Raw genomic sequence first — 26,160 nt, 5'->3', positions numbered from 1 at the left:
ATAGCTCTGGAGATAAAGACGACAAGTTTGGGTAAACCATTTCATTCCCTTTAAATGAAATCTGATAAACATATTGGTAGATATAACAGGGTCTTATAAAATTAAACAGTACAGTCAGCACATACAGTAGCCCTGTTGTGAGTCCCAACTATTTCTACTAAGCTACAGTAGTCAACATTTAGAAATCCAGTGTAACAGTTCTGTCAATAGTGGAAAAGATTGTGGAAATATTGGAGCTGTAACCATTATTATACTACACTGTACATTGCAGACCAGCTGTCTTGAAAGTGGCTTCAATACTACAGACTGTAACAGTGTTACTTTTTATTTTTGATTCAGTGCCATACGTCAATATTAAGTTCTTGAAATCATTAAAAAAACAAATATTAGGGGGCATTTGACAATAACAATGACCTACTGTACTGATAAATACTGTTTCTCAAGGAATATACTGTAAAATACATAGTCAAACTGGTGGAAATACAGTAGATTAGGTGCACTTGTCGTGATTCCATTCAAATTTTTTTTTATTTTACAAACAATCTTAAAATACAAAAATGAATGCATGCAAAAACATAAGCACAAGAAAACAATGAGTAAAATATTATTTTCATTTCAGTGGATGTCTTATTGATCACACAGGACAATCATAACATACATTATAAAACCTCAAAATCCTGTAATTTCTTAGGCACAGACTGAATCTAAGGACAAATCATTCTCTATCAGAACAGACAGGTTTGCCAGTGTGAGCAAACTATGGACAGTGTCGTAATGCAGCAAATCAAACAAACAAAGCCTGTTATTGACAACTACTACAGTATGTAAAATATCCAGCTTCTCTTGACTTTCTCAGTAAAACACCAGATACCATTCAAGTTAAGAGGCATTTCCTGTAGCACCTTTGGAAACAAAATCACACCTTTTTTGGATTAAGTGGCATCAAAAGCAAATCAATAAGTGAGTGCTGATAACACAACAAGTGCCTTTAAACAGCTACTAACACAGTCAGTGTCCTACTTAGTGTCCAGATGTCTCCCTGGCCATGGAAGTGATGCAGTATTTCAGGTAGATTTCTGAATGGAATCAAAGCTCTTGTAGTTTGTGTCGCTTCACACACAATCTTCAATTTTTATCTAAATGTGAGGCACTTGCAAAATAAAAATGTTAACTAAAAATCTCAATCATCAGTCTGTTTGTTAGACCTCTGAGCTGTCACTGTTACTGAGGCCTTGTATCATCATAGGCTCTGTGCTGCTGGAGCTCGTGGGTACATCCTTTTTCTCCCGCTTGGACCGAACCAGCAACACCACCACAATGATGATGAGCACCGTGAGCAGCAGCCCGACAAAGATACCAATGATCAACACTAGTCTGTCGTCACTGTCGTCCTTCTGGTTGAGCTCATGGGGAATGATCCCTTTGGTGAAGATCTCCCTCTCTGGGCTGGTCCTCCGCTGGCTGCTCTGATCCAGCGCGATGTGCAAGATGTTGGTGCCACGATTGTTGCTCACGCCAATATCCTCTATGATGTCTGGCACATCATTGGTAGATCTTCTGGAGCGATTTTGACCCTTAAGTTGCACATTTGTTTGCTGGCTTAATGAATGGTACTCCAGGCTTCGCTTCCCTATGCCCCGGTTAGCGTTGTCCCGAGAGCGGACTGTGTAGATAGTGTGAATGTACCACTCTTTCCCTGTTGACACCTGGAAAGAGCAACAGTTATTGTTTTCAAAATGATACCTGTAGCTCATTTTTATGGTGCAGCTTTTTGTAGAGCACCAATTTCCTTTGTTGAACAATAAGAGTTCAGCAATAAAAGAAGAAATCCACCCTAAAACACTGTTAGAAATAAAAAACACTATCAATGTGAATTCCCTTCTTGGACCCATTTTAATGATTGTTATTTTTCTGCATTCCTGTAAAATTGCTGAAATATAAACAATATCAGGTAACCTCAAATGTATAACTCCAGTGCATTTATATGTATTTTGAAATATGAATAGTTTTCTGCTGTTGGAAAATACTCATTAGGCTTGTAGACATCCTCATACTGACATTTTAGCAGGGCAAGAAAAGTCAGACTCACTGACCAGAAGAAGCAATCAGTAGTCTGAGTCATGCAGTATATATATATGATCCTGTCATCGGAGGCCATATAAAGGACAGCGGCCACAGTGACAAGATTGTTAGCTCTCAATAAGACTTCCATGTGCAAGGATGCAGAAAGTGTCATGTCATAGATTTTTTCTCAGCTTGTTAAGAAGTTAAAGTAAAATATCAAAAGAAAAAAATCATGTACAGTACAGTGTGTTTTTATCCTGCGTTTCCACTTGCTCTTAACTCAGTAGGAAAAAATGTAAATTCCAGCACAAAATAACTAGAAAATAACCCAGATTGTTGACATATGAGAATGTGTAGCATTTGAAAGTTTGTATTGAAGGTGTTTCTTGTACCAAGCCTAAAAACTGACCTGGAAGAGAGCTGACGAATCCATTCTGAAACCATCTGACCCAGGTTGTCTCACTAGAGCTAAAGCGCTGGGGTCGTCCACTGCCAGGAAGGCGTTGAAAGCTACATTTCCAAATGACTTAGCTTGGGTTTCAGGCTGGGCCTTGTCCTTGTGTGGATAGATCAAATAGAAAGGAATATTTAGGTTTTGATAGACATAAATCATATGTGACATGATGAGAAATATATTGTTGTTACACTTACAATTATTTTGAATCTGTAGAGTAGAGATGGAGCATCAGCCAGACAGCCAAATTCAAAGTTGCTGGGGTTGTATTTTGGGACGTATCCATCAGCTCCAGTACAGAGGAAGACTTTCTCTATATTACAAATAAAAGAGTCGCCCAAATTCTGCACTGGATCCACCATCACTCGGCCGTAGATTAAATCCCCTAAAGGAAGAGAAATACAGTTTTCATCATGGCAAAACACATTGCATGTGTATTAACTTCATGGTTTAGTTGGAAGTCGTACCGAGGAACTCCACTGATATCCACTAATGTAGTTCTCTCAAATAACTTATTTAGCTTAGACTACAACAACAACCTCAGCTAAATCTGTTTTGTCAGTCTTCACAAAAAACCTTTCTAAATTCACTTTGACAACAATTTCAAGGATTTTTCTAAGACTTTCAAGAATTTAGGCTCTCATTAGTAGCTTGTTTTTGGGATAAGACATGAATGCGGTCAAAATGACACTTCATGGAGGCCTATTTTATATTTTATTGTTATCATGGAGAGTCACAAAATAATGGGGGAACATGTCTGCTATATATAGCACATTTACAGCCAACCTTGATTTGTGTTATTTCAAATCCACAAACATCCAAGAGCGTTTGGCATTTTATAACTGCATGTTACTGCTTTACCCTGTGAGAAGGCAGTGTCACTCTCTTGTCCAAAGCCCATGGAGCCATCTGAGAGCCAGAGTGTCCTTTTAGCAAGTAAAATCATTTGTGTGTTCAGGCTGAACTCAGCAGCCACAGGGTCGCTAACCTGGAAACACATGACGGAAATACAAACACAAACAGACAAATTCAAGCAAGGTTAAAAATACAAGGTGACGCAAGGTGAACAATCTTTATTGAGACCAGTCAACACAACCACTAAGTGTTGAAGTTATTATATTTTGTATACATTTTATATTTCTTCCCTTATTTTAGCCCATATTTGGTTGCTTATCCTAGTTTTGCTGACTGAATTGCTCCAAAGGGGAAAAAAAAAAAAAGAAGCTTATTTGTATTATTTTAAATGAGTTGATATTACCTGCTGAAATCGGATGTCCAAGTCAAAGGTAAGAGGCTCTCTAGGATTGCAGACAGGAGGGATGGTGTACTCCAGGCTGGGAGGAGATGTACAGGCGATCAGCTTCACTGTGTACGTACCAGAGTAGTCACGCACCTGATAGGAAAAATTATGTCCAGTAAGAATTAGGTTTAGAAAACAGAAGAAAAAAAAACAGTTAAACTGCTCTTTTGAGAACAAAATGTTTCCTCACAGCAAAATCAGAAACAAATGTCCACTGCTGGATGGGCTGGTTGTAGGTTGGCTCATTCCTCACAAGACTGAGGTTAAAGGTCAAACCAGGGTGGTCCGGACACATGACCATGGAGGTGAGGGCTGAAGCTGATAAGAATTTCATTGATTACATTACATGATATGTACCAGTATAATCAGAATACTAAAATACTGTAAGTGCTTTAAATATGCAATATGACAAATAATATCATATACAGCATTTGTGAAATTATTAATCATCATCTAAAAGCTGAGTGAATTCTCTTCTACATTAAACATGGTCTATAACAGTGCACTGCATGCAAAGCTTGTTTCTCCTCTCTCAATTTCTTCTTTTTTTCAGAGCTGTGGGTTATTTAAACTTGAATGCAAAATATTATGACGTTCCATAAAGCAGCATTATATACCACATAAAATTCAGAAACTGCTACACCTCTACAGTATACTGTAACATACCTGGATGCCCAAAGACAAACAGGCCTCTGAATCGAGCCTCAGTGCGGAAGTTGACTACTAGTCGTCCCTGGTCATTTATACGCATGCTAGTTGGGTACAGGGCACCTGCAAAGACAGCCACAGATAGATTTAATTTGGCTACTTAATTAATTTACAATACGTCATTCATTGAGTGTAAATATAGTTTAAAGTAGTCCTCAATTTTGTGTTGGAGACTAATGTTAAATCTTACCTTGTAATTCTGCCTCTGGTGGGCTACCGATACCATCCCTCCATAAGATGGCAGTGTCGTACACAAATGTGAGCCTCAGCTCTGACTGCAGGTCAAAGTGCTGCCATCCCCCTGCTCCCACAGGAGAGTGGAAGACATAGGACACATAAAGTGGAACTCGTAGGGTCACATAGGACTGGACCAAATTCAACACCTGCAGTGAAAACCAACATACTGTGTCAGAGTATATGTACTTCACAGTTTAACAGCCTTGATATAGTAATAGCAAGCTTTAAATATGAATGTACAGCACCTCTGAGAAGAACAATATTCTGTCAATAAAGATGATATAAGCAAGTTCAGTACTGAATACTGTAGTGCTTCATTATGTCCACACACTGAATGGACATGGTAACACATATATTAGGGAATTTAATATTAGCATACTGTATAACTTCAAGGGGGTATCATTATGTTTGCTTGATGGTTTACAGCTATTAGATTTAATGTGTTTATGGGCTCTTATTACAGATTAGGTACTGAACTTCAATTGATAATCAAATGTGTCAAAATCATGATGTATTGCTGTTTTTACTTGGCAAAACATGCTTATTTACATGTGTTAAGGACATTCCTCCAAACTTTTCTTCTCTAAAAAGAGATGCACAAAGGATTCCAAGTGGTGAAAGTCCTCAGAGGGAGCACTCTGTGGTATCTGCACTTTCCTCTGACCTGTGAGAGGTACCTGCCTGCACCGGCTCTATGTACATGTGGAGACGTGCCTATGCCTCTGGGTGCTGAGAGCTCAGGGAAATGATTTGCAGAATGGCCCTCTGACACAACCTGCTGGGCTTTAATAGATTCCTGTGGTGCTGTTAAGCTGGGCACAAAGCCCCACACTGACACGACACTGGTCTCGACCTGAACAGAGTTGTCTCCTCTCAGCCTGTCTGTCCACTTAGATGTACACTCAGGTCACAGGGTGCCTACAAACAAAGACTGTTTCTCTTTCCATTGATCCTGCCTTACAGATCCTGAAACTGAACCTGTGACGCCTCAGTCTACACATCTACATACCGTCTTTTGCTCTGTTCAAGAGTAACCATAGCAACAAAATCTACATACAGATAAGAGCTGAATGTACACCGTATGATGAAAAGACACTAGAGACAAGAAGAGAGTCTTTATTGCAAGATATTTATTGATCAGGTCTCAATAGATATACGGTCAAAATCATTCTTCTTTTTTTCCTTTTTTTTTTTTAATTATTGGATTATCTCTGATCAATATGGCTCCTAATCAATAAAGAAGTGCAGTCTGTCCGGACCAATTATTGCAGAGCATGTATATGAACAATCTCTGACCTCAGGGTATTACTGCTGACTGAGGTGAATTAATATTAGCGGCAACAGCCTGCTTTCTTGTCAAGACACGTTTATTACTGCTGTATTGACATTTACATCATGTGGCTACAGGCAACACTTGTTGAGAGTGAAGGCATCATCTGGGTGATGTCTTTGCTATTTATATAATGTATAATGAATGCTCTTGTTTTTCTTGATTGTGACTGCTTTGCCCTTGTGTATTGTACAAATTGTCCACCCTTTTTCTTTGGGTTTTTTTTCTGTGTTTTGTATGTCATCAGTCTTGTGTTTTATTTATAGTTTGTATGTGATTGTTGGTTTTACCCTTTTTACACTTTTTGTTATATGGTTGTGTATTTGTAGGGCTTTGTTCTCAGTTGGTTTGTCGTGCTAAAAAAGAGACTATCTATCTATTATATAAACCTGAAAACATGTAAAATGAGAAACTCCTTTTTATAATAACAAACCAGTACACACTACATTCTTATATACCTTCAGAGCATAAATATATTTACTAGTGCTGTAGGGCTTTAATTAATAATCCTCAGTAGGGCGCGTAGAGGAGGTTTTCAATGCGATGTGCCCCGTGCACTCTTTCAGCTCTCCTTTATCAACACTCTACATTAATTAACTGCAAGTCAACTAACAGTAGGTTTCCAAGGTGAATGCAAATGTTAGAGGCTGTAAGGCATGAGCGTTAGGAGGACTAAGAGGGCTTTAACGTCTCCCTCTTCCAGTTCCACATATAATAGCTGCTGCTGCTAAGAGAGAACACATTGTGCACATGGAAAAACAGACTAACAGAGATTTTTATGAGGCTGCTGGTCATTGACTTGCCACTTTGACAAGACAAATAACTGCTCCTACTGGGAGTTAAAGGAAACAGGGTGTCGGGTTAGTCATTACTACGGATGTTGACATGGGTCTCCAGACAATAATGGATAACTCCTCTACAGGTTAGTATTTACTTTAGGATTTTTGAAGGAAAACAAAGTCAGAAAGCAAGGTTTTCATATGCCTGTAAATTATTGATTAGAATAGAAAATCCCAGAGGATTTTAGAATAAAAATGGGCAATACTTTATAGGACAAAGCAGATCAGTAACTGCTGAGTTCACATTCCTGCTCTCAAGGGGGTCTTCAGCTTTATTAACTGACTCCTCGCACCTCATGTCTAGTGATGACAAATAGGGTCAGAGGTGAACTGAAGTTCAAAGGTGGGGTTCCTTACCTGTCCATCAGTCCCGATGTTGCCTCCACAATCACTGAGCAGCTCAGACATGTCATAGTAGCTGCTAAATTCCCACAAACAAGCCTCCAAATTGAGATTTCTGTAGAATCGTAGTGTACTGGATCCCCTGAGGGAAGTGCTGTATTGGTAAGGTGACGTCTCGCCAATCACTTCTGGATTTTTGGTGGCCTCATTGAGGAAGCCATAGCGAGTCTTGACTTCAGCATAGTCCAACAAATTGGAGCAGCGATGGTTGCCAACACGAGTACCATCAGGGCTCAGTGTGAGCTCAAAGTTAGACAAGGATCTGGTGGATACTACAGGCAACATACCTGAGGGAATATATACACAGAGCAGTTAGAAAGTGGAAGTGAAAGACTGTAAATTATCAATAAAGGAAAAACTAACTGATGTAGCTTCTTATTAAAATAATTTGGTTGATTAGTTACACTGGACAAGATTGCCCCGCTCAGGAGGGGTGTCAAAATGACAACCTGTTGGTTTTGAGATAGTTTATTAGAGAAGCAATATTTTCACTAAATTTTGCTTTCTTATGTACCATCAATGTGAGGCATGGTGATCGTTAGCTTGATGAGGTTGGGGTGGTCTGTGTCTTCTGCTCCAGTGTACCGTAGCTTGGCAGAGAAGGGCTCAGCCCCCACAGTGCCTACAACACCAGGCTGACACATTCCTGCATACACACCATGACAAACAAAACATCAAACATTTTTTTCCCCCAACAAATCCACCACAGAAAATTATTTTATCTTTTAGTTTTCTGTCAGAGCAAAAACAGCAAGTACTGCAGTGGGAGAGGAAAACGCTGCCAGCAGCTGCTTATCGTGTTGAGCCATTTCCATAAGAGGAAAGAAGCTGCACTCACCCTCATCCATGCTGATGGACACGATGGGGCTACTGAGCTCCAGACCTTCATCTCCATTAGAATTCACAGCCCTTGCGGCACACTGGACCCTAGAACCATGCTGGAAGTAGACTGAATCCAAAGTGATGAGCTTGGATGAGGTGAAGAAGGTATCAAAGTCAACTTCCCTCATTGGACTGGTGACGCCATCTGAGCCTGTTGGGGCGCTGACAAGCCAACGGTAATGGGTCAGGGTGTTGTTGATGTTCTCACTCACACAGATAGAACCTGTTTTGTCATAGTCTGGATGCTTAGGGTTACAGGCCTGAAAAAAAAAGAAATAAAATGCTTGTCAGTGAAATCCATGCTAAAATCATTCTCCAGTGCTGATGAGCCCTCAAGGCAGCACATCTGTCAAATACTATCTAACTGATAGCATTGACTTGTTTTCAAACTGCACTTGTGAGACAAAAAGCTTCACAAAATGAATCATTAGCAGAGTTAATGACTAAAAAATAAGTTGCTAAGTATTCATTGGTCAGATTATTATCAGTTGGGACATACAGTGACACAAATAACAGGGTATCCAGCCACAGGGAGAGAGTCCCTGGTCCTGTCGATGTCATCATAATGCAGGAGAGAAACCAGTCTGGGCACTGAAGGGAAGGTGACATCTGCCATGCTGCTGGTCTCCTCTATATAGATTATGGCTTTGCTCATCTGTTGATTGACAAGAAAGGGCAAATAAGAAGATGTTAATGTAGAGCAAATTGCTGCTCTTGTAATGTGATAGCCAGCCAGGTAGTTACACATTTGACAGTTAAATTATATGCAAATTTGGCTTAATTTTCACCTTTGTCTCAGCTACCATGTTCTCATCAGGCTTCAGGTGCACAGTGAGTGCCTCCCTCATTTCTCTAACACCATCATATAAAATCTCCACCTCCACATAGTGCTCTGTGTCACCTTCTTTGAACACGATTTCTGCAGAGAAAGACATACATTTCACAAACATTTCTTCAGCACACTTCAGAACTTTCCGGTTCTGATAAAAGCACAGTCTAGCAGCACTCACCCTCAGATATAGGATGGTAGTCTTCCCCAGAGGTAGCAGATCCATCCTTGGTGTGAATTCGAACAACAGAAACCTTGGAGGTGTCTCCAACACGCAGCACTGGAATCTTCACCACAGATATTTGGCCGCTTTCCTTTGGTTCATTCACACTGAATTTGGTCTCCCCAAATTTAATTATAGCCTCTGAGAAAGCATGACATAAGAAAAATCATGCTAGTAAACTGTAACTGTGGCATACCATGGATTAAAGCATCTGTGTGTGTAACTTTTCAAATATGAAGCCCTGCAGTGGTCATTCATATAAAGGCAATGTATTAGATTTGGATACATGCAGATGAACAAGCTAAAACCAACACACAGACCACACCAATATTATTTGACTTTATTCATAAACAAAATGTATGTCATTAGAGTAAATTAAAACCATACATTTACTCCATCATTTTACCATTTTAATAACCATAAAAAGTATGCTAACAGTAGCTTGAAACAGAACTATTGTAAACAACACATATACTTACTGTCTGCATCATCTTTTATCTTGATAAGTATTTCATTCTGCCCCCCAATAGATGCTCCAAATGGAGATTCACTTTTGGGCCTTCCCAACACAAGACGCAGCTCCTCCTCTTCTTCATGTTCTGTGTCATCAACTAGCACCAGAACACAAGGCTTTTCAATCTCTCCTGAGAAAAAAGTAAAGGGAAAATATATTAAGCAAAATGTCCTTTTAATTTATTATTATAAGTAAAGACAACAAAAGTAAGCAAACAGATATGTTATTAACACCTGGTAAGAAGGTGATGATAGAGGTGTCGGTGTTAGGTCTCTCATTGAAATCCATCATGACCTGGGCTGTCCCCTGTCTGCTGTAGCATCGTACTGTGGACTTGTAACTGATATCACCACTACGGTATACAGTAGCCGAGATCTGCCCTGAGTTCTCATTGCCGACATACACAGCATCACGGAACTGCACCTTTGGCACTAAAACAACACAATTCAACACATAAATCAGCATGATCCCGATCACTATAAATCACTAAATGTAAACACTTGAATAAATTCAATGAAGATAATCACTCACAGTCTGAAACAGAGTCGTTGATGAAGATAGTAGCCTTGTTCGGCTCTCCAAGGATGCCATTCATGGGCATCCGGAGTACCAGCTCAAACTTCTCTGGTCCCTCCAGCACCGGCTGGCCCAGGTCATCCAAGATGGTGACACGAAACGTCTGCATGGTGACCCCCGGTGCGAAGTCCAGATTCCGGCTGATCCCCACGTAATCCACACCAGCTGCTCGACAACACAATATAGGTCAAGCACAGAGTGCTTATGGAATATAGTGGACATAACATAAATGGACAGTATTTTCTCTTATTTCAACAGCAGGTCTCATGTTACTTGATAATTCATTTGTGAATGTCAGGCAGGGAGCAAGATGAAAGGATATACCCCATGTGCTGACAAAATGACGCTTTCTATCTCATGGTCAATGGCCATGAACAGTTGGAATTTGTTACATGATAAAAGGAGTGCTACTAGAAACTGGATAGCTCCCAGAGCGCAAACAGGTTATTCATTTGCCATTCTTTGAAGAGATTGGGTATTGAGAGCTCACCCTTTACCCATAGGCCTTTCTCATGTACTTATGACCCAGTTATGTGAGTAAGTGTGGGCTTGCATTTCTATCATGCTGCATATGATTAGATGCTAGTTATTTTAATGGCTGTAACGCAGGCAAGAGCAAAGATGCTAAGAATCTATGCAACGGGGAGAGGACTGCCTGGGGACAGGAGATAATAGAGGCTGTAGGGAAACCTTGAGGAGATCGTAACCAGACTTTAAGTCCAGAGCACTTACCGACATGCATAACAATCAGAATGCATTCCTAAAGCTCTGTCCTCACTCAAACCACTATTATCCTCACGTCACTGTGCATATCCAATACCTACAAGGCAACGGCCCAACAGTGAAGCCCTGTCTTTTCCAACCTAAAACAATGTTTACATTCCCCAGGTCATCCACCCCACATATCCATTGTTAACATCTCCTTGGACTCTTGAGCTCAGGAAAACAGAGTGACAGGGTGAAGACATAAGACTATTGTTTTCTATGGTTTACATTTCTCCAAGCACTAACTAGTGCTGGCCAAGAAAGGTGCCTTGCACAGACACATACCCTCAGCTGAGACAGGATCTGTCTTTCTGGAGCGCACTGTAACAGTTCCTCCTTTGGAAAGATCAGTTCCTGTCCTCCACACCTGCACTTCCACAAAGCCATCGCTCTCATCCACATGGTAGTCTGTGTTGCCAAAGTAGAAGACGGGAGCTGGAAAGAACAACAGGGGAAGAAATGAAGATTATGAAGAAAAGCACACAGGAGGATGTAATCCATAATCATCTTTTACTTGTTTCAAAACAGGATATTTGAATGTCTGGTGTAATTGCCGAGTTGAATCTGTAATAGCTAGCATACTCTGGAAGATTACCATTGATTACAGGAGAAATTGAAAAACCAACAGGTAGCCAACGCTGTAATTGTACCCTTTAAACACTTTCTAACTTCCTGGAATGGTGTTTTGGGGGGGATTTCTCCATCTACAAGTACTAAAAAAACAAAAAGCAACCTGAAGGCAGAGCTAATATTGATTTCCTAGTTTGGTCTGGATGAGCTTGTTGGTGTAGTTGACTTTAATAGTGATGGGTCTGAGAGGCAGACAGGAGGCCTGACAGGAGGTCTGGGGGATGTAGAGCTTGATGTGCCAGCCCAGGCCTGTCTGACTGCAATTAGTGGTTCTATGAGCTGAGATTCCACTGCAGCCAAACTCACCCACTGTTACTCTATTTAACCCCTTCAGACCCTGTTTCCTCTCAACAATGCATGTCATGCTGTTTGTAAAATGGTTGCTTAAGGGCTTGGACCTCTGTGAATGTTCCCTTTGGGAGGTGCAGTAAGCTACTGAAGCACTGTATGAACTGCCAAAGAGACTATTTATGGACTTAAACTGCAGGGGGTCATTCACAGTCCATTATAGCAATACAGAAATAACCCGAGAAACCAAGTGTTGAAACCAATCCAAAGAAGCAATTTTTAGCTCAGAAATCCTTATAATTGATCAAATGCATCATTGTTATGAAGTAACTACTGAACAGTATAAAACGTATTCTTTTGAGAGAAACTGTGACCAAATAATGAATAAATTAAGTGAATGGTGATGGTCCATGGGAAGAGTTGTGGTTTCCATGACAATGGAGCTCAGCACCTACAAAGCAGTACTTAGCTGTTTCTCATCACACAGTGTGAGGCAAAAAGGAGAGCCGGGATTTGGACCTGAGTGATAAATCAACTGAACAAAAACAAATCCATACTGTTGTAACTCCCTAAACACACACAACTATGTAGCTACTTTTGACTCCAACACTTTTGTCAAGTTTGCTGACAACACAGCTGCGGTGTGCCTGATCACAGATAATCATGAAAAGACCTTTATCAAGACTGAAGAGCTGGTAGTGGACTTTGGGAAGAAGAAACACCCCCTTTAATATCAGAAGGTGTATCTTGGTGTCTACATCATCAAGGGCCTGACCTGAGTGCTGCATACTGGCTCAGTGGTGAGAAAGGCAAGGCAGAGACTGTTCCAATCCAAACACTTCCTCAAAAACTGAGGAATTTCTACCTGTGCACCACCAAGAGACGAGAAACATCACTGCCTGGTACAGAAACAGCACCACAAGGCCCTGCAAGGAGTGCTTTGTTTGGCTCAACATACAATAGGTGGTGCTTAACTCGGCACAAAGGATATTTACACCAGGTGCTGCAAGAATAAGGCAAGGAGACTCATTAAGGATCCCAACCACCTGTATAACAGTCTTTTCTCCCTGCTGCGGTCAGGAAGAAGTTACCGGATACACCAGGCCAGCACTGAGAGGCTGAAGAGCTTCTATAATCAGGCCACTAAAATCCTAAATGAGGTCACTGCCTAAGACCCCAAAAATCATACATTATATTTATCAGTTACTATTCTGGTTCTATTTAAATTATTTTAATGCCCAAATTAAAAAAAAAACTGATAAACTTACATTTCACTGGGATTGTACTTTATATAATGACAAGTGGCAAATAAACTTGACTGATTGACCGAATATGCTACAAAATGAAACCAAAGTAAAGGAGCCAAGGAAGAAACAGATTAACTGTTTAAAACTGTCAGTCAGCAGTGCTGCCAGGCACAATTACTGATCAGGAAAAAAACCCTCTGTTTATCATTTTGCACTATATAATTATAGTTCCAAGTAATACAGTCTCAATGATATGTCATACTGTATTTTGATATAGTCTGCCTTGGCAGTAACATCTCTCTATCCACAAGATAAGACAAGTTTTAAAAGGGAAATAGACTTTTTAGGCAAACCCTTTGGATTTGTGGTTCTGAGAGCTGCAATATGTGTGGCTGAAATAATATTACCCATAAGTGCAAGCAAAGGACACAAACCTTTATGCTTTAATCTGTCCTGAAAGCACAGCCAGAACAATGAGTGTGGCATCAAGAGGCTTGCAGCTGCCAGAATTTCTCCCCACAGAGAAACCAAACAAAGATGGTTTTGGCTGCCTGCACTGGGTCCCCAACATGAGGAGTAATCAGATCTAGTAGCCTGAGGTTGGCAGCCAGGGACTCAGGCCCTGTTGTACTAGTCCAGTAATCAGATAAGGTTTGTGAAGCAGGCAAACAGTGAGCTTCAAAGAGCTACGGCCCATTAACTGAAAGGTAAACCGTTGGCTCCTGGATTTCATCAGCCGAGCCAGCAGCAGACTACACCTCCAAACAGCACATGTAAGGTTACCTGGATATAAGTGGAGATGATCCAGATGTAGACCTACATATAATGTAAAATTATGTAAAATATAATGACTCTAATTCATATAAAAAACAACAAAGTTTCTGAATTTATAAGATTATTTATAGCATACTTATAACATTTTTTATTTGTGTTGGCACATGGTTTGATAGGTCTTTGAAGTTACATAACAATGGAAATACTGATAAAAAAAGAAACTACTGTTATTTTTCCTTCTTAGAAATAATAAATACATAACCACAAGTTAGAAATAAGAACAACCTAATATATTAATTATGCCTGTCAATTTACTGTGCAATATGCAAGAATCAAAAAGCGAACGTTATCTTTACTGTTGCATACTGTACCTTTGAACATAAAATAAAGAAAGAGGCACAAGGAGAGACACAGTCATCCCTGAGGAGACTGCTACACTCCAACTGACTGTTTGATTTCACTTGAACTTCGCATGACATTCCCACAGCGCTAAGTGGCTTCTCTAATGGTGAGATTCAACTAAGCCCTGGTAAATTCTCATTTACCCAACGCCTGCTCAACGAATCTTTCTCAAGCAGCAAAAAGCATTCAACAGTAGCTCCATATTCAGTACAGAAATCATCTACAATAATAATCATCAACCATTGTGAGAAACAGAGACATTTTCAAAGCAGGCTCTGGATTGAGTGTCTTAAGACTGTTGATGAAAGTCAGCACCTCTCTGCTTAAGTACGTTGGACATCTGTTTATATCAGAATGAATGAGAATCCAGGTGAGACATAATGACAGGGTGCGTTGGTTCCCCCTGGATTCATCCCCATCCAGGATATACAGCACATGCACAGGACCCGCCCATCTTTAAAACAGCTCATAATCATACCTTTAGAACCAGAGCAAAATTTACAGGCAACTGACACAAGACTATAAATACACAAGGAGAGTCCTGCTGTACAAGTATTCTCATGTCTTACGCCCCCAACCACCAAAACATTTTCCCGGATGCAGAGTCAGTATCAAACAGCTATTACCGCTGCAAGAAAGGACACGTTTCTCTAAACCCGTCTCAGGCGAAAGCCACAATGGAAATTGTTCGGATGTGGCCATTTATGTACAGATGGTCTGCCGTTGGGAAAATAGCAGGTATTCTGAGGACAGCTGTCCATGCTTGCTACTGTAGCATGCATGGACTGCTTGTAAACTTAACATGCCAAGTTGCCATGAGATTTATCTTAATGCAGAGAAAAGGGTATTCATAATTTATGTTCCTGCTGTAAAAGAAAGTGGTAAACTGTCAGCGTTAGCAGCATCTTGTGCCTTGGAAGGCTTCAGAGTGTGTATGTGTGTGTGTGTGTGTGTGTGTGTGTGTGTGTGTGTGTGTTTGTGTGTGTATGTGTGTATGTGACACACAACAAGGGTATGATAGTACATTAGGCAGTGTGGAGAGTTCCCCTATAATATATAAACAACAAACAGATCAGATAACCTTTTGCACACATGCACATATACTTTCCTGCTAATTACCACACTCCCTTTTCATGTTTTATTGACCTTGTAAATTATAACCTCCTCTTGTTGTTTATTTTATCCTTCGAAGCTGTGTTTTGCTATCATTTATATTCTGTGTGTCATTCCTGTTGTGCCCTTACTTGTTATTTTGATTTTAATTGATCATTCCATGCTATTATTTGTTTGTCAGTTAGATTTCTTTCCAACTCTTTGCCCTCTCCAATTTAGTTGTTTTTGCCATTGCACACTCATACACTGTGTGTACAGTTTCATGTGCTTCCTCAGATAGCATGGTTGGATTATCCTGGGTAAGGGTACCAGGGGGCAAAATGAGCTGTGCTCTCTATTCCTCCCGATCTCTTTTTAATGTGCGTGGTTTGTTGCATGGTAATTTATCATTTTAGGAAAACACAACATGTGAGCACAGTTCTAAAACAATTTAAAAATCAATCAAGGTCTAAACTGCACAGGGACGCTCCAAGACAGGATCTCAAGATTAGAAAACAGAGTAGGAACCACCCTAAGGGCCATATCTGTTGAGATGGTCAGTTGATATTCTCAAAAAAAGTCCAAATAATAAAATGATTACAAACCTGTCTGGGGCGAGTTATGTTAGGTGACTATTAACATGCCAGGCTTCACACTATCCCTCTGAGACAGCAGCGCTGGAATGAGTTTTGCTTTGGATTACGTAATAGTCTAGTGAACTTTTTCATATCAACCTATGTTCAATCTCACCTTAGCCTACACTGTTTTTGTGCAACTAAAATATGGTAAGAAATACATTCCCTCTTCTCATCAGGGTACTTTCAGATCTTAGTGATAGTCTTTTTTTTTAGCGGAGTGGTCAGCCAACAAGCTGCTAAAAAGGTTCGACTCAAAAGGAGCGTTCTGGCTCCTGTTGACACAGACCTTATTTTTTTCACTGTAACCAATCAACCAACCAGGCAGTGAATTTTTTTTTTAAAGGTTTAAAAGAGAATCAATTCATGCCCTATTACAGAGTCTCTACATCCAATATGCCTACTAACATACAAATAGACAGCACCGCAGCAGAGTGAGGCTTGGTGTGCTAGGCTTATTTCCAAAGTATTTAGTGTGCCTTTCACTCCCAAAGCAAAACCTATTTGTTTATGTCCAAGTCATCAGTAAGATCTTAGTGGATATGCAGGAAAAGCAGGCTGTTAAGCTCTTTCTCTGTCATTGTAGACTGGATACAACGGAGCTACTCCTCTTGCTGTTGCTGAACAGACAAAATGAACAATCAGCAGAGTAGAAAGTGCAGCAAACAGACAATGATTCCTCACCACTCTTGTGCAGAATATCAACTGTGTTTTTGTTTGTTTGTTTGTTTATTTGTTTGTTTTTTTTGCATCTGAACAAACTTGAAGTTCAGCAGTTGAAAATTGGACCTAAATAAAGTAACTTTGAGCTACCTTTTTTTCATTAGTATTCATGATGCAGATATTTCCATCTCTCATTTTTTTTAAATAACTTTCTCTCATTAGGTGATATCAAAATATATACCATGAGCACGTAGAAATGTCTTATCCGTCAGCAATTGTGACTGTTAACACCAAGGTAACTATCCCTTTAATATTGGTGCTCACCAATAACATGATGGAGCTTTAGAGCAACCTGAGGCCACACATCCATATCCAACTGACCTCCTGGGTTAGGTTTGTGATGACCCTTTGTTTGCTGTGTGTTTCACCTGCCTGTTCTACTTTTGTAGGTGATTGTTAACATGATTGGGAACACCCTCAGGTATTTCAGTCCTGGCTGCAGCACAGATCACTCTGTCTCTGACTTCTTGCCACTCCTGGGTTTGGTTTAGTTATGCTGTTTTAGTTTACCCTTATGTTTTGTTTTGCACCCAACAAAACCCATACACATATCTTCTAATCATGCACATTACACACCACTGACTCTGTTATCCACACTCCATATTGTGAATATTTAGTATTTTTTAGTTTATTAAGTTTTGTTGTGTCTTTGTTTGTTTTTGTTTGTTTGGTCTAATTTGGTTGATTGTGTTACTAAAGTTATGCTAGCATGAGTAGACAATTGATGAGTAGCTCTCTGCAACCCACAGTGATAATATAAAATATAAAATTACACTGACAACGAATTTTGTCTGAATCATAAATAGACAAAACATGAGTGCACTTCTATAAATGAACACAGGGCTTGCAGACTAAAACATGCATCTTAAGTCAAAATAAGTTGCAAAACATTTCCAGTACTCAATTATTATTCACATTTCAGTAAATGTACAAGACTTAACCCATCTACTAAGTCTTTTTTCTGAATATATTTCTACCTGGGATCAGTTGCTAGCAAAGCTCTTTTAGAGCTCCAGATATCAGTTCATATGTCATGTGAGAGTCTGCTGGTTTTCATTTAAAACAAAACTGGTTTTAATTACACCCTCTGGGGGTGAAGGTGTGGTGGTGAAGGTTAATTAGTCAACTTAATGTTTTGGTTAAACAGAAAATATATCTTCTCTTCCATTGCACAGGTCTGCAAAACTGGTTATTGGTGAAGCAAACTTGAGTGTAAAATATATATACACATTCTCAATTTAGATTCCCATAAACTGTCAATTAAACATCAGATCCTTGGCAGACAATACAAGTTCCACCTCCTGCTGCAGTTGTGTAGTTTCTTGCACAGGCTTGTACCTAGGTGGCCAGGACTGTGTGCTTGCAGGGAGTAGAGAGTGCAAACATCGATGCCCTGTGGCTTCTAATTTCATTATATTGTGGTACTCTGGTTTGCTGGCTTGCTAACAGGATTTTTTTTTTTTTTGCTGATATCAGTAGTGCACAAGCTTCTATTTGCTGAAAGCCCTCCTGGGGAGCTCCAGCATAGACCTCTCACAGGCATGGACAGGTGCTCAGCCAGGCACCAATTCCCCCATCCCATGTACACACACTGAACAGCTACTTCCACAAAAGAGAAGACAAAGAAGGATGTGATGCCCCCATTCGCCTCCCTCCCATATACTGGAGTGAAATTCAGAAAAGGAACCTGGATTACAAACTGAAATTGAATACCTTGGAAGGATAGTTGAACTGAAAGTAGGAATTAATATCCTGTAGCCTTTCTACTTGTTTTCTACTCAGACAGGAGATTGGTCTTGTTCTTCTTTCCTCAGAACTATTTACAATTTACCCCTCCATCAGTGCTCAAGTCATTTCATTATCGCCTCTTTTAGGGAGATATGAAGACTTGACACCACCTTCTTTGTCCCCACTCTTCACATTCCATTTATTCAGTGGATGCAGGCACCCTAAACACCTCCAGCACCAAATCCAAATTACACTTTGGAGGTGTTGCTGCACCATCTTCACACATATTGTGTGGGTGAGTGTGTATGTGCATGCCTTTGTGTGTTTTCAGGCAGTTGATCTGATTTCAGGTAATTGTGACATTAAAATAAAGAACCACTATGCCGGACAACAGTTCCAGGCATTGTTTGTACCTCCATAATTTAAAAGAAAGTCTTGAAAACAGTAATAATCAGGTTTTGAGAGGAACAATAAAAGGTGAACAAAGGATCTTTCTACAAAAGAATGCTGCAGTTTTTTCGCTTAAAAACATACTGTACAGGGGTACCCTTGTGAGTTTGGTGCTTTCTGACAACTGATATGCATAAGAAGATTATGATTGTCACTCAGCCATAATGGCAAAGCCCGAGGCTATAACATGATTACAGATAAAGCAGGAATAAACAGACTGTTAACGCTGGTTGTCAGTTTGAGTTAATCCTATGATGCACTGACTCCTCTATTCTCCTGTTTCTGTGTGATAATACACTGAGGACCTCTAATTCAGGGCAGAAGCAAGTTTCAACTCTGTAGAGCGAAAACATTTCTTGGTATATTTTATAATGAATGTACTTTTTAGGCTACAAATATAGTTGAATATAGATTACTTAATAGCTGTAAGATAAGATAAGTAGTAGTAAAAGCAGTAATGCACATGAATGTGGACATGCTGACCAGAAACTGTGTCCCACCAAAGGAGTATTTTCATAAACCATTGACTCTTTTCCTTTGGTCTTCTGAGCCCACATCCAAAGCAAACAAGTTGGCATATCTTATCTTATGTAGCACTTCCTGACATCTATACACTTTATTTGTCATCCTCCCTGTTTTTCAAACATCCTTGACCCTCATCCTAAATGTAAATGACAAGCGATAGCACTGTATATGACTGAGTCAGATAGTCATAGACATGAATCAATAATGTTTCAAACCAATGAGCTCTCAGACAATTTCTACACATGACTTGCACAGTTCGAGTGAGAGCCATTTATAAAGACTTCAATGCTGTTTGGAAATGAAGTGTGATGAAGCATTCCTTTTTGAATGCCATCAAGACCGACTGTTGTACATCCTATACTGTGTGTGTCTCAGCAGCTGTCTTGGATGTCTAGAGCCAATACCCAGGAGCAGCAGAGGTCAAAAGGCCCTGTGCTCACACTCAAGTTACACCGGATGCTGCTACAGTAAGAAAACATTCCAACCATGTACCCTCCTTCCTTAAGCAGGTCAAACAAATCCACTTGAAGTGTGTCTGCCTCAAGTCCCACGGGAATAGAAGGTGAAAATAACCTGTTACACAGTCTGAAAACCGCTGCTGCTGCAGCCTCTAAGACAACACCTCTTAACCACAGGTTCCCAGACTCATGATTTTTGTCCTGTAAATACATTTCTTGGGAGGAGAAATAAGACGTTAAATCAATAGAGGTTATTATTACTTCATGTGCTTATTTTAGCAGCATGCTGAAGGAAAAGGTGCAAACACCAGGTAAACCATCACCAACCAAAATCAACACATTTTTTCTGTGGCTGGGCTATTAGCTAGTCAGCTTGCTATGAGCACAACACAATATAGAAACAGCTCAAAAAAGTTGCAAATGAATACTGCTATTTTAAAAATCTTTATGAAGTCTTCAGCAGCATGTACCGTACCAGGAAATGGAGTGGTCTCCTACAATAGGAAGACTATTTTAAAGTAATTTGAGCAGTTAAAGAAGATTAAATTAAATCTCCATGACACTAATTTATATTCAAAACTCTACTGGCCATAATTTTCTCACTATTTAACCCAAGCAATTAGGTAATGGAAATGCTGAATTGGTTAGTGTGTCATCACCCCAATTATCTACCTTCAAATAGGTTTTGATTCAAGCGGGGGAAAAAAATAGTTTCACAATCATGCCGTTTCTCAGCTCCACAGCCTGCCTGCTATCACAGAGTCTGACTTCACAGCAGTGCTTTCGGAAGATTGTCAGACCGATAGGGAACTCAGGAATGGACGTCAGGTGTTGGGGAACAAAGAGGCGTCAGGGAGATATGGGAGACTATCAGCCCTCCAGTCTGAGCCTGCAGATATGAGATAAAGGTTCTGCCCCCAGAAAGGAGGCTCACACACTCAAACGCTTTCCCCCGGAGACACTGCCACACAAGCACAAGCATACACAGGAGAAAAAACCCAAACACACATTTCACATGCTTTCTGTCTGCCTACCTGCTTGCCTACCTGTCTGAATATGGGCCCTATTTTTTCTGAATGGAATCTGGCATAAGTGTAGATCCTGGTCTTAATTTCCTCACCATAAGTGTTGGCGCAACCCAGGACACACAAGTAAGGAAAAGGGATGTCCGCTTGATTATGAAAGAGCTGGATCCCAGAGGGGTTTTACTAAGGAAAAGGAGATATCTCCAGAGGTGGAATTACAACTCAAAGGGAGCAAAATTCATCTGGCATATAGACTCCTATGATGAACTCAGGGCTTTAGGCCTCTGGAGATGTGTCCTTTTCCTCAGAGAAACCCATCTGGGATCCAGCTCTTTCATAATCAAGTGGACATGCTCTTTTCTTACACAGATGCCATACTCTTTACATTTAGAATATATCCATCTCCATCTGTGCAGGTGGTCATAAATGAGACTGACGACATCCTGCAGATTAAGATACTGCTTTTTCTAAGAGACCTCTTGATATAAGAATTTGCTTAAGTTTACTCTTAATAATAACATAGCCATGCCTATTGAACAGTACTACTATGTCAGCATACTTAATTCCCAGTTCAAAGAAAAATTCAATGAACCGGCCCATACTGGGGTGTTGTGCCGCAGGCAGCTGAGCAGAAATAGACATATGGCTCAGAAGGAAGGGAAGAAGAAATGTTTTGCCAGGTAACACAAATGTATCTTTTTTGGGAGAGAACGCAAAAAAAAAATCTCTGTGAACCTTTGGCAGCTCCGTAGAACTGACTACTGCCAATATTTTGAGACTTGACTAGAGATGGCGAAACAAAAAATAATCCTGATGAAATGACTTAGCTCACAAATGTTTGAGTCCAAGTGGATGTTTGTGCTACATGTAATGAAATTCACTCATTATATAAGTGTTACAGCAATGTAATACTCATGAGAATGAGACACACGTGAGGTCACACTGACCTTGACCTTTGACCTTGGCACACCAAAACCTTTTCAGTCTATTTTGAGTCCAATTGGACGTTTGGGCTAAATTCGAAGAAATTCCCTCAAGGTGTTACTGAGATATCGCATTTTTGAGAGAATGGGATGGACTGACAACTCATGAACATAATGCCTCAGGCCACGGCTGTCACTTCATAAGTAACAGCATTCTAGTCCAATGTTTAGAAAATACAGATCTTTAATCACCGTAGATCCTGACCAATCCTGTCGTCCTGTCAGAAGATTTAAATAATCAACAAAGTTACCTCTGCTGTGCCATCCGTGCATAAAATGATGCGCAGCCCCCCTCTCAAATAAGAGACAATAGACTAAACACATGTATCATTCCAGCTGCTGTGTGATGACTACAGCTGTTTAATAAATATGGAAAAGATCCGACATTCTGCAATTTGTGGGAAACTCACTCAACAGAATCAACTGAATTTTAGGTCATTGGATTCAGCTCACCTGGATTATGTTATTGGTAGTTAAAAATTGTGTTTTGATTCTCATGTCAATCTGCAGTAGATGAAAAATGTGTAGCAAACTGAAAGGGGCAAAAACTTAATATGAATGAAAGGTGCTTTATGATTTTGGAGATGTCTGTGAACTTGTGCCTCTGCCAAATGAAGCCACAAAAATTGCCCTACGTCTGCATTTGTGATAAGAGGTGGTGTGAGAAGGTATTATTGCAAACTCAATTTCATGCCAAAATGAGCACCAAAATTACACTGCGGCGCCTAATCTGCATAAACCAGCCTCAGCTGTGCCTCTCCTTCCTTGTTGGCGCAAGTGCCAGGAAAGAACCAGATTGGCACAGACGCAAAAACAAAGACTAGCACCTCTGAATGAAGGCTGTGTTTAGCCTGGTGCTGGCCTTGCACCGGCAGAAAACAGGCCCCTGAGAGAGCAAAAATGATATATGTTTGCAATATTGCAACTTACAGTTTCCACTTTTTAAGACTAATTTCCATCAAGTACATGTATAAAACAAGTTATTGCACAAATACAGTAATACCTCCAACAAGCTCAGATAAAGGCCCCTCTAACCATGAAACAAATTCATGCTGCCTTTTCGTGAGGTCTGGAACAGAACAGAAAAGTTGTTTCTATTTACACCACATGTGATTCAGTAATCAAAACCCATTAATCTTGAGTATAATTCTCTTTACCTCCTTCCTTCTATCTACGTTTGTTTTAAGTTGTCTATACACAACTCACCATTGTATCATGTATGAATCACTTAATTGGTTGCAGCCTAAATCTAGAAGGCAATTTTACTGGTTCATCATGCAATAGCCCTTTTGTTTTTCCCCAAAGTTTTCAAAGAAGTGAGACGCAGGTCATTCCAATGCAAAACTCCATCCATTTGGAATATTCTTCCTCTTCTTCTGAGCTCTATTACCTCTTTCTTCTTGTCTTAAAACAACCTGTTTATGCTTCTAATTTAAAGTAGTGTGTATTTACACTACTTATAGCACAGACCAACTGCTTCAATAGCTCTTTATGCTGATGTAATTGATTTATTATCTAGGTTATTGTATCCAATTCTTTTTCTTCTTATCTTTGTCTCTAGGACCCCATTGACCCCAAATGAGATGCTATATCTCAAGGAACTATCATATTCAAAGCTCTTTAATTATGTGTACCTTCACAGACTCCTTGACACCAATTGCATTCCATTTCACAATTGATGCTTGGTGAAATGTGATCTTACCATCATCCATATCGGGTATGACAGTGATTCTGGCTGTAGGGAACTCTGAGCCCAGACGGCCCCCCATGGGCATGCTGAGGGTGACATTGAAGCTTTCCTCGTCTTCATACAGCGAGTCATCGATGATCACAACTCGGCAGGATTTCTCCACCTCTCCCTTGTCGAATCGGAGGATGCTGTGATGGTCCTCAGGCCTGGAGATGTAATCAGAGTAGGACAACACTGTGGTGGGGACTGTGCCTGTGGCTGAAACTATGTGGACATAAAACAGAAGAGAAGAAAGCAAGTTAATATACATTATACTTTTTTTTCTCAAATTAAAAAGTTGTATATAAATATAAATATCTATTACCCATAAATTGGCTTTTCATGAAGAAAGTTGAATGCATCACTGAAAGACTGAGATGATGCCAGGAAATATTTATCTGGTTACTCAATAACAATTGTTTACTCTGTGTACACATCATAGCAAAACAGCTTATCCTAAATCAAGAAAAACCTTCAATCTGGACTTGCATTTTGTCATTTGGAGAAACACTTTAATCCAACGTTGAACTTCTTTTGCCTTCAATTTTTCTCTAGTTTTAAAGGTTACATCATGTGACAACTGAACAGCTGTCACTGAGTCCATAATGAAAGACCATATATGCATATGTGTCACCTTGCACCTGCTTTTGATGCGTATGAATAAAACTTGTTCAAACAGTGAGCAGGTGAATTTCTTCACTTCATTCACCATCTGCTACTGCTGCTATCTGCACAGTCAAGGACCAATTTCAAAGAAGAAAGCTGATGAGAATGAATGATGAGTATTGAATTGAGAGGAGCACTAGGAATAACTATCATGTCGCTCCCCATTACTCTTTGTCACTTGAATCATCATATCTGTGCCTAAAGATACACATAATTTAGAGTTTAAACTTCAACACTTCGACATTCAACACTTGCTTTACCTTGCTGGGTGTAGCAGATGACCATGAGCTCCTGACTGACATCGCCACTCCTGTGCACAGGGATAAGCAGCTCACCAATGTCCTCTTCTATGTTGTACACAGCTGAGGGAATGTACACTGTTGACTCTGTATCAGAGGAAAGTCAAACATCAGTATATCAGATCATCACTTTGACGAATCACATTAATGTTATATGAGTTGAATACCATAGTGTTAAATATTATCTGACATCCAGTTTTTGTGTTTGATCAGTTCTCTTGCAATTAAATGTGAACTGATCTCATCTGAATGATCAGAGATGAAAAAAAAGGAGGAAGCCTCAGGACATCAAATCATATTTGGTAGTATTTGCATAAAAAGCATAATAATAACAACAATATTAATTATAATATATATATATATTATAATTAATATATATATATATATCATTATATATATTATATGATAAGTAGAACAAGGCTTGCAGACTTGCAGACTTGTGCTCTGGGACCAGTGACTGTCCTTATTACTTCTCTGTGGCTGGTGCTTTCATCATGTTTTATCAAAAACCACTATCTACTGTTTGTTCATCAACAGCAAATATTCCAACCAATGGTCAGCTAACACTGATACACAACATAACAAAGAAAGAGACAGCACTGGTTACTGACCCAGCAAATGATACAGATAGATATGGAAAATGTTTCATTTCATATATTTTAAGAAGTCTATTGTTAACTGTCTGTATAAACTGGCAAGAATAAAAAGGTGTGTTAATTCGGTTTTCAAGCAGAAGCACGTTAAAGCATTCTTCTTCTTTTTTAATTGACAGTTTTACTGGCAGCTCTCCATCTCTTTATCTCCTTCCCTCTTTAAGCTGTGTATGGCAATCAAAAAGATAATGAGCTTGCACCATTTCAACCCTGAAATCTACAGAGCTCAGAGAGAAGCTTTGTACCTTTCTCTGTGAGCATCATTGTTGCACATATTAACAAGGCCTTGGTAAGTCAACAGTACTTGACCCGTCCATTCCCATCCTGAGGACCATGCAAACAATTGAATAGGATGATACGGCTACTCTTGGCTTCTTGTAGCTGTTTCCAGTCTGAGCCACTTTACTCACTCTGGTCTGAAAAAAATAGATTTTTCAACATTGCATGGTGGCAGGCCCTGGGCAATGACATTTCTGTGCTTACAGTGAAATAAATGAAAACTACATAGAGTCCTCAGAGTGTATCTGACCTTAAAATACATTAAAACTTTAGAAACCATAAACTGTTTAATGATAGGATAATAGACATATGGCTGCAGAAGGGATAAGTCTGCTTAAGGCGTAAGTAAACAAAAATAGAATTTGACATCTTGCAGAGAGATAGTTAACAGTTTTGATGATTTCCCTCCAGAGACTGATGTTTTGTCAGACAAAGTTCTAGCTGAGCATGT

General features: G+C 39.7%; 1 protein-coding gene across 3 annotated transcripts in view; it reads right to left on the bottom strand.

Moving 5' to 3' along the window:
* Positions 1-1,019: 1,019 nt before the first annotated feature.
* frem2b (FRAS1 related extracellular matrix 2b) overlaps positions 1,020-26,160 on the bottom strand; it is a 58,179-nt gene continuing 33,038 nt past the window's right edge. The window contains exons 5-24 of one of the 3 annotated variants that reach the window (XM_062419727.1): positions 24,739-24,864; positions 23,786-24,037; positions 11,409-11,558; positions 10,314-10,523; positions 10,016-10,213; positions 9,748-9,912; positions 9,227-9,409; positions 9,005-9,135; positions 8,716-8,871; positions 8,173-8,476; positions 7,849-7,980; positions 7,290-7,621; positions 4,713-4,909; positions 4,485-4,594; positions 4,009-4,136; positions 3,777-3,911; positions 3,380-3,506; positions 2,716-2,903; positions 2,474-2,620; positions 1,020-1,706 (exon numbers count right to left, since the gene is read on the bottom strand). In XM_062419727.1, coding sequence (XP_062275711.1) covers positions 1,200-1,706; positions 2,474-2,620; positions 2,716-2,903; positions 3,380-3,506; positions 3,777-3,911; positions 4,009-4,136; positions 4,485-4,594; positions 4,713-4,909; positions 7,290-7,621; positions 7,849-7,980; positions 8,173-8,476; positions 8,716-8,871; positions 9,005-9,135; positions 9,227-9,409; positions 9,748-9,912; positions 10,016-10,213; positions 10,314-10,523; positions 11,409-11,558; positions 23,786-24,037; positions 24,739-24,864 — 3,878 coding nt within the window. In that variant the 3' untranslated portion in view covers positions 1,020-1,199. Of the gene's footprint in view, positions 1,707-2,473; positions 2,621-2,715; positions 2,904-3,379; positions 3,507-3,776; positions 3,912-4,008; positions 4,140-4,469; positions 4,595-4,712; positions 4,910-7,289; positions 7,622-7,848; positions 7,981-8,172; positions 8,477-8,715; positions 8,872-9,004; positions 9,136-9,226; positions 9,410-9,747; positions 9,913-10,015; positions 10,214-10,313; positions 10,524-11,408; positions 11,559-23,785; positions 24,038-24,738; positions 24,865-26,160 lie in introns of all 3 variants that reach the window. The other 2 variants (XM_062419726.1, XM_062419728.1) reach the window with 2 other exon arrangements.

This window comes from Scomber scombrus, chromosome 5, assembly GCF_963691925.1.
Source record: "Scomber scombrus chromosome 5, fScoSco1.1, whole genome shotgun sequence".
Taxonomy (NCBI): domain Eukaryota; kingdom Metazoa; phylum Chordata; class Actinopteri; order Scombriformes; family Scombridae; genus Scomber; species Scomber scombrus.
The sequence above is the reverse complement of the archived record's forward strand: the minus strand, read 5'-3'. Positions and strand labels throughout refer to the sequence as shown.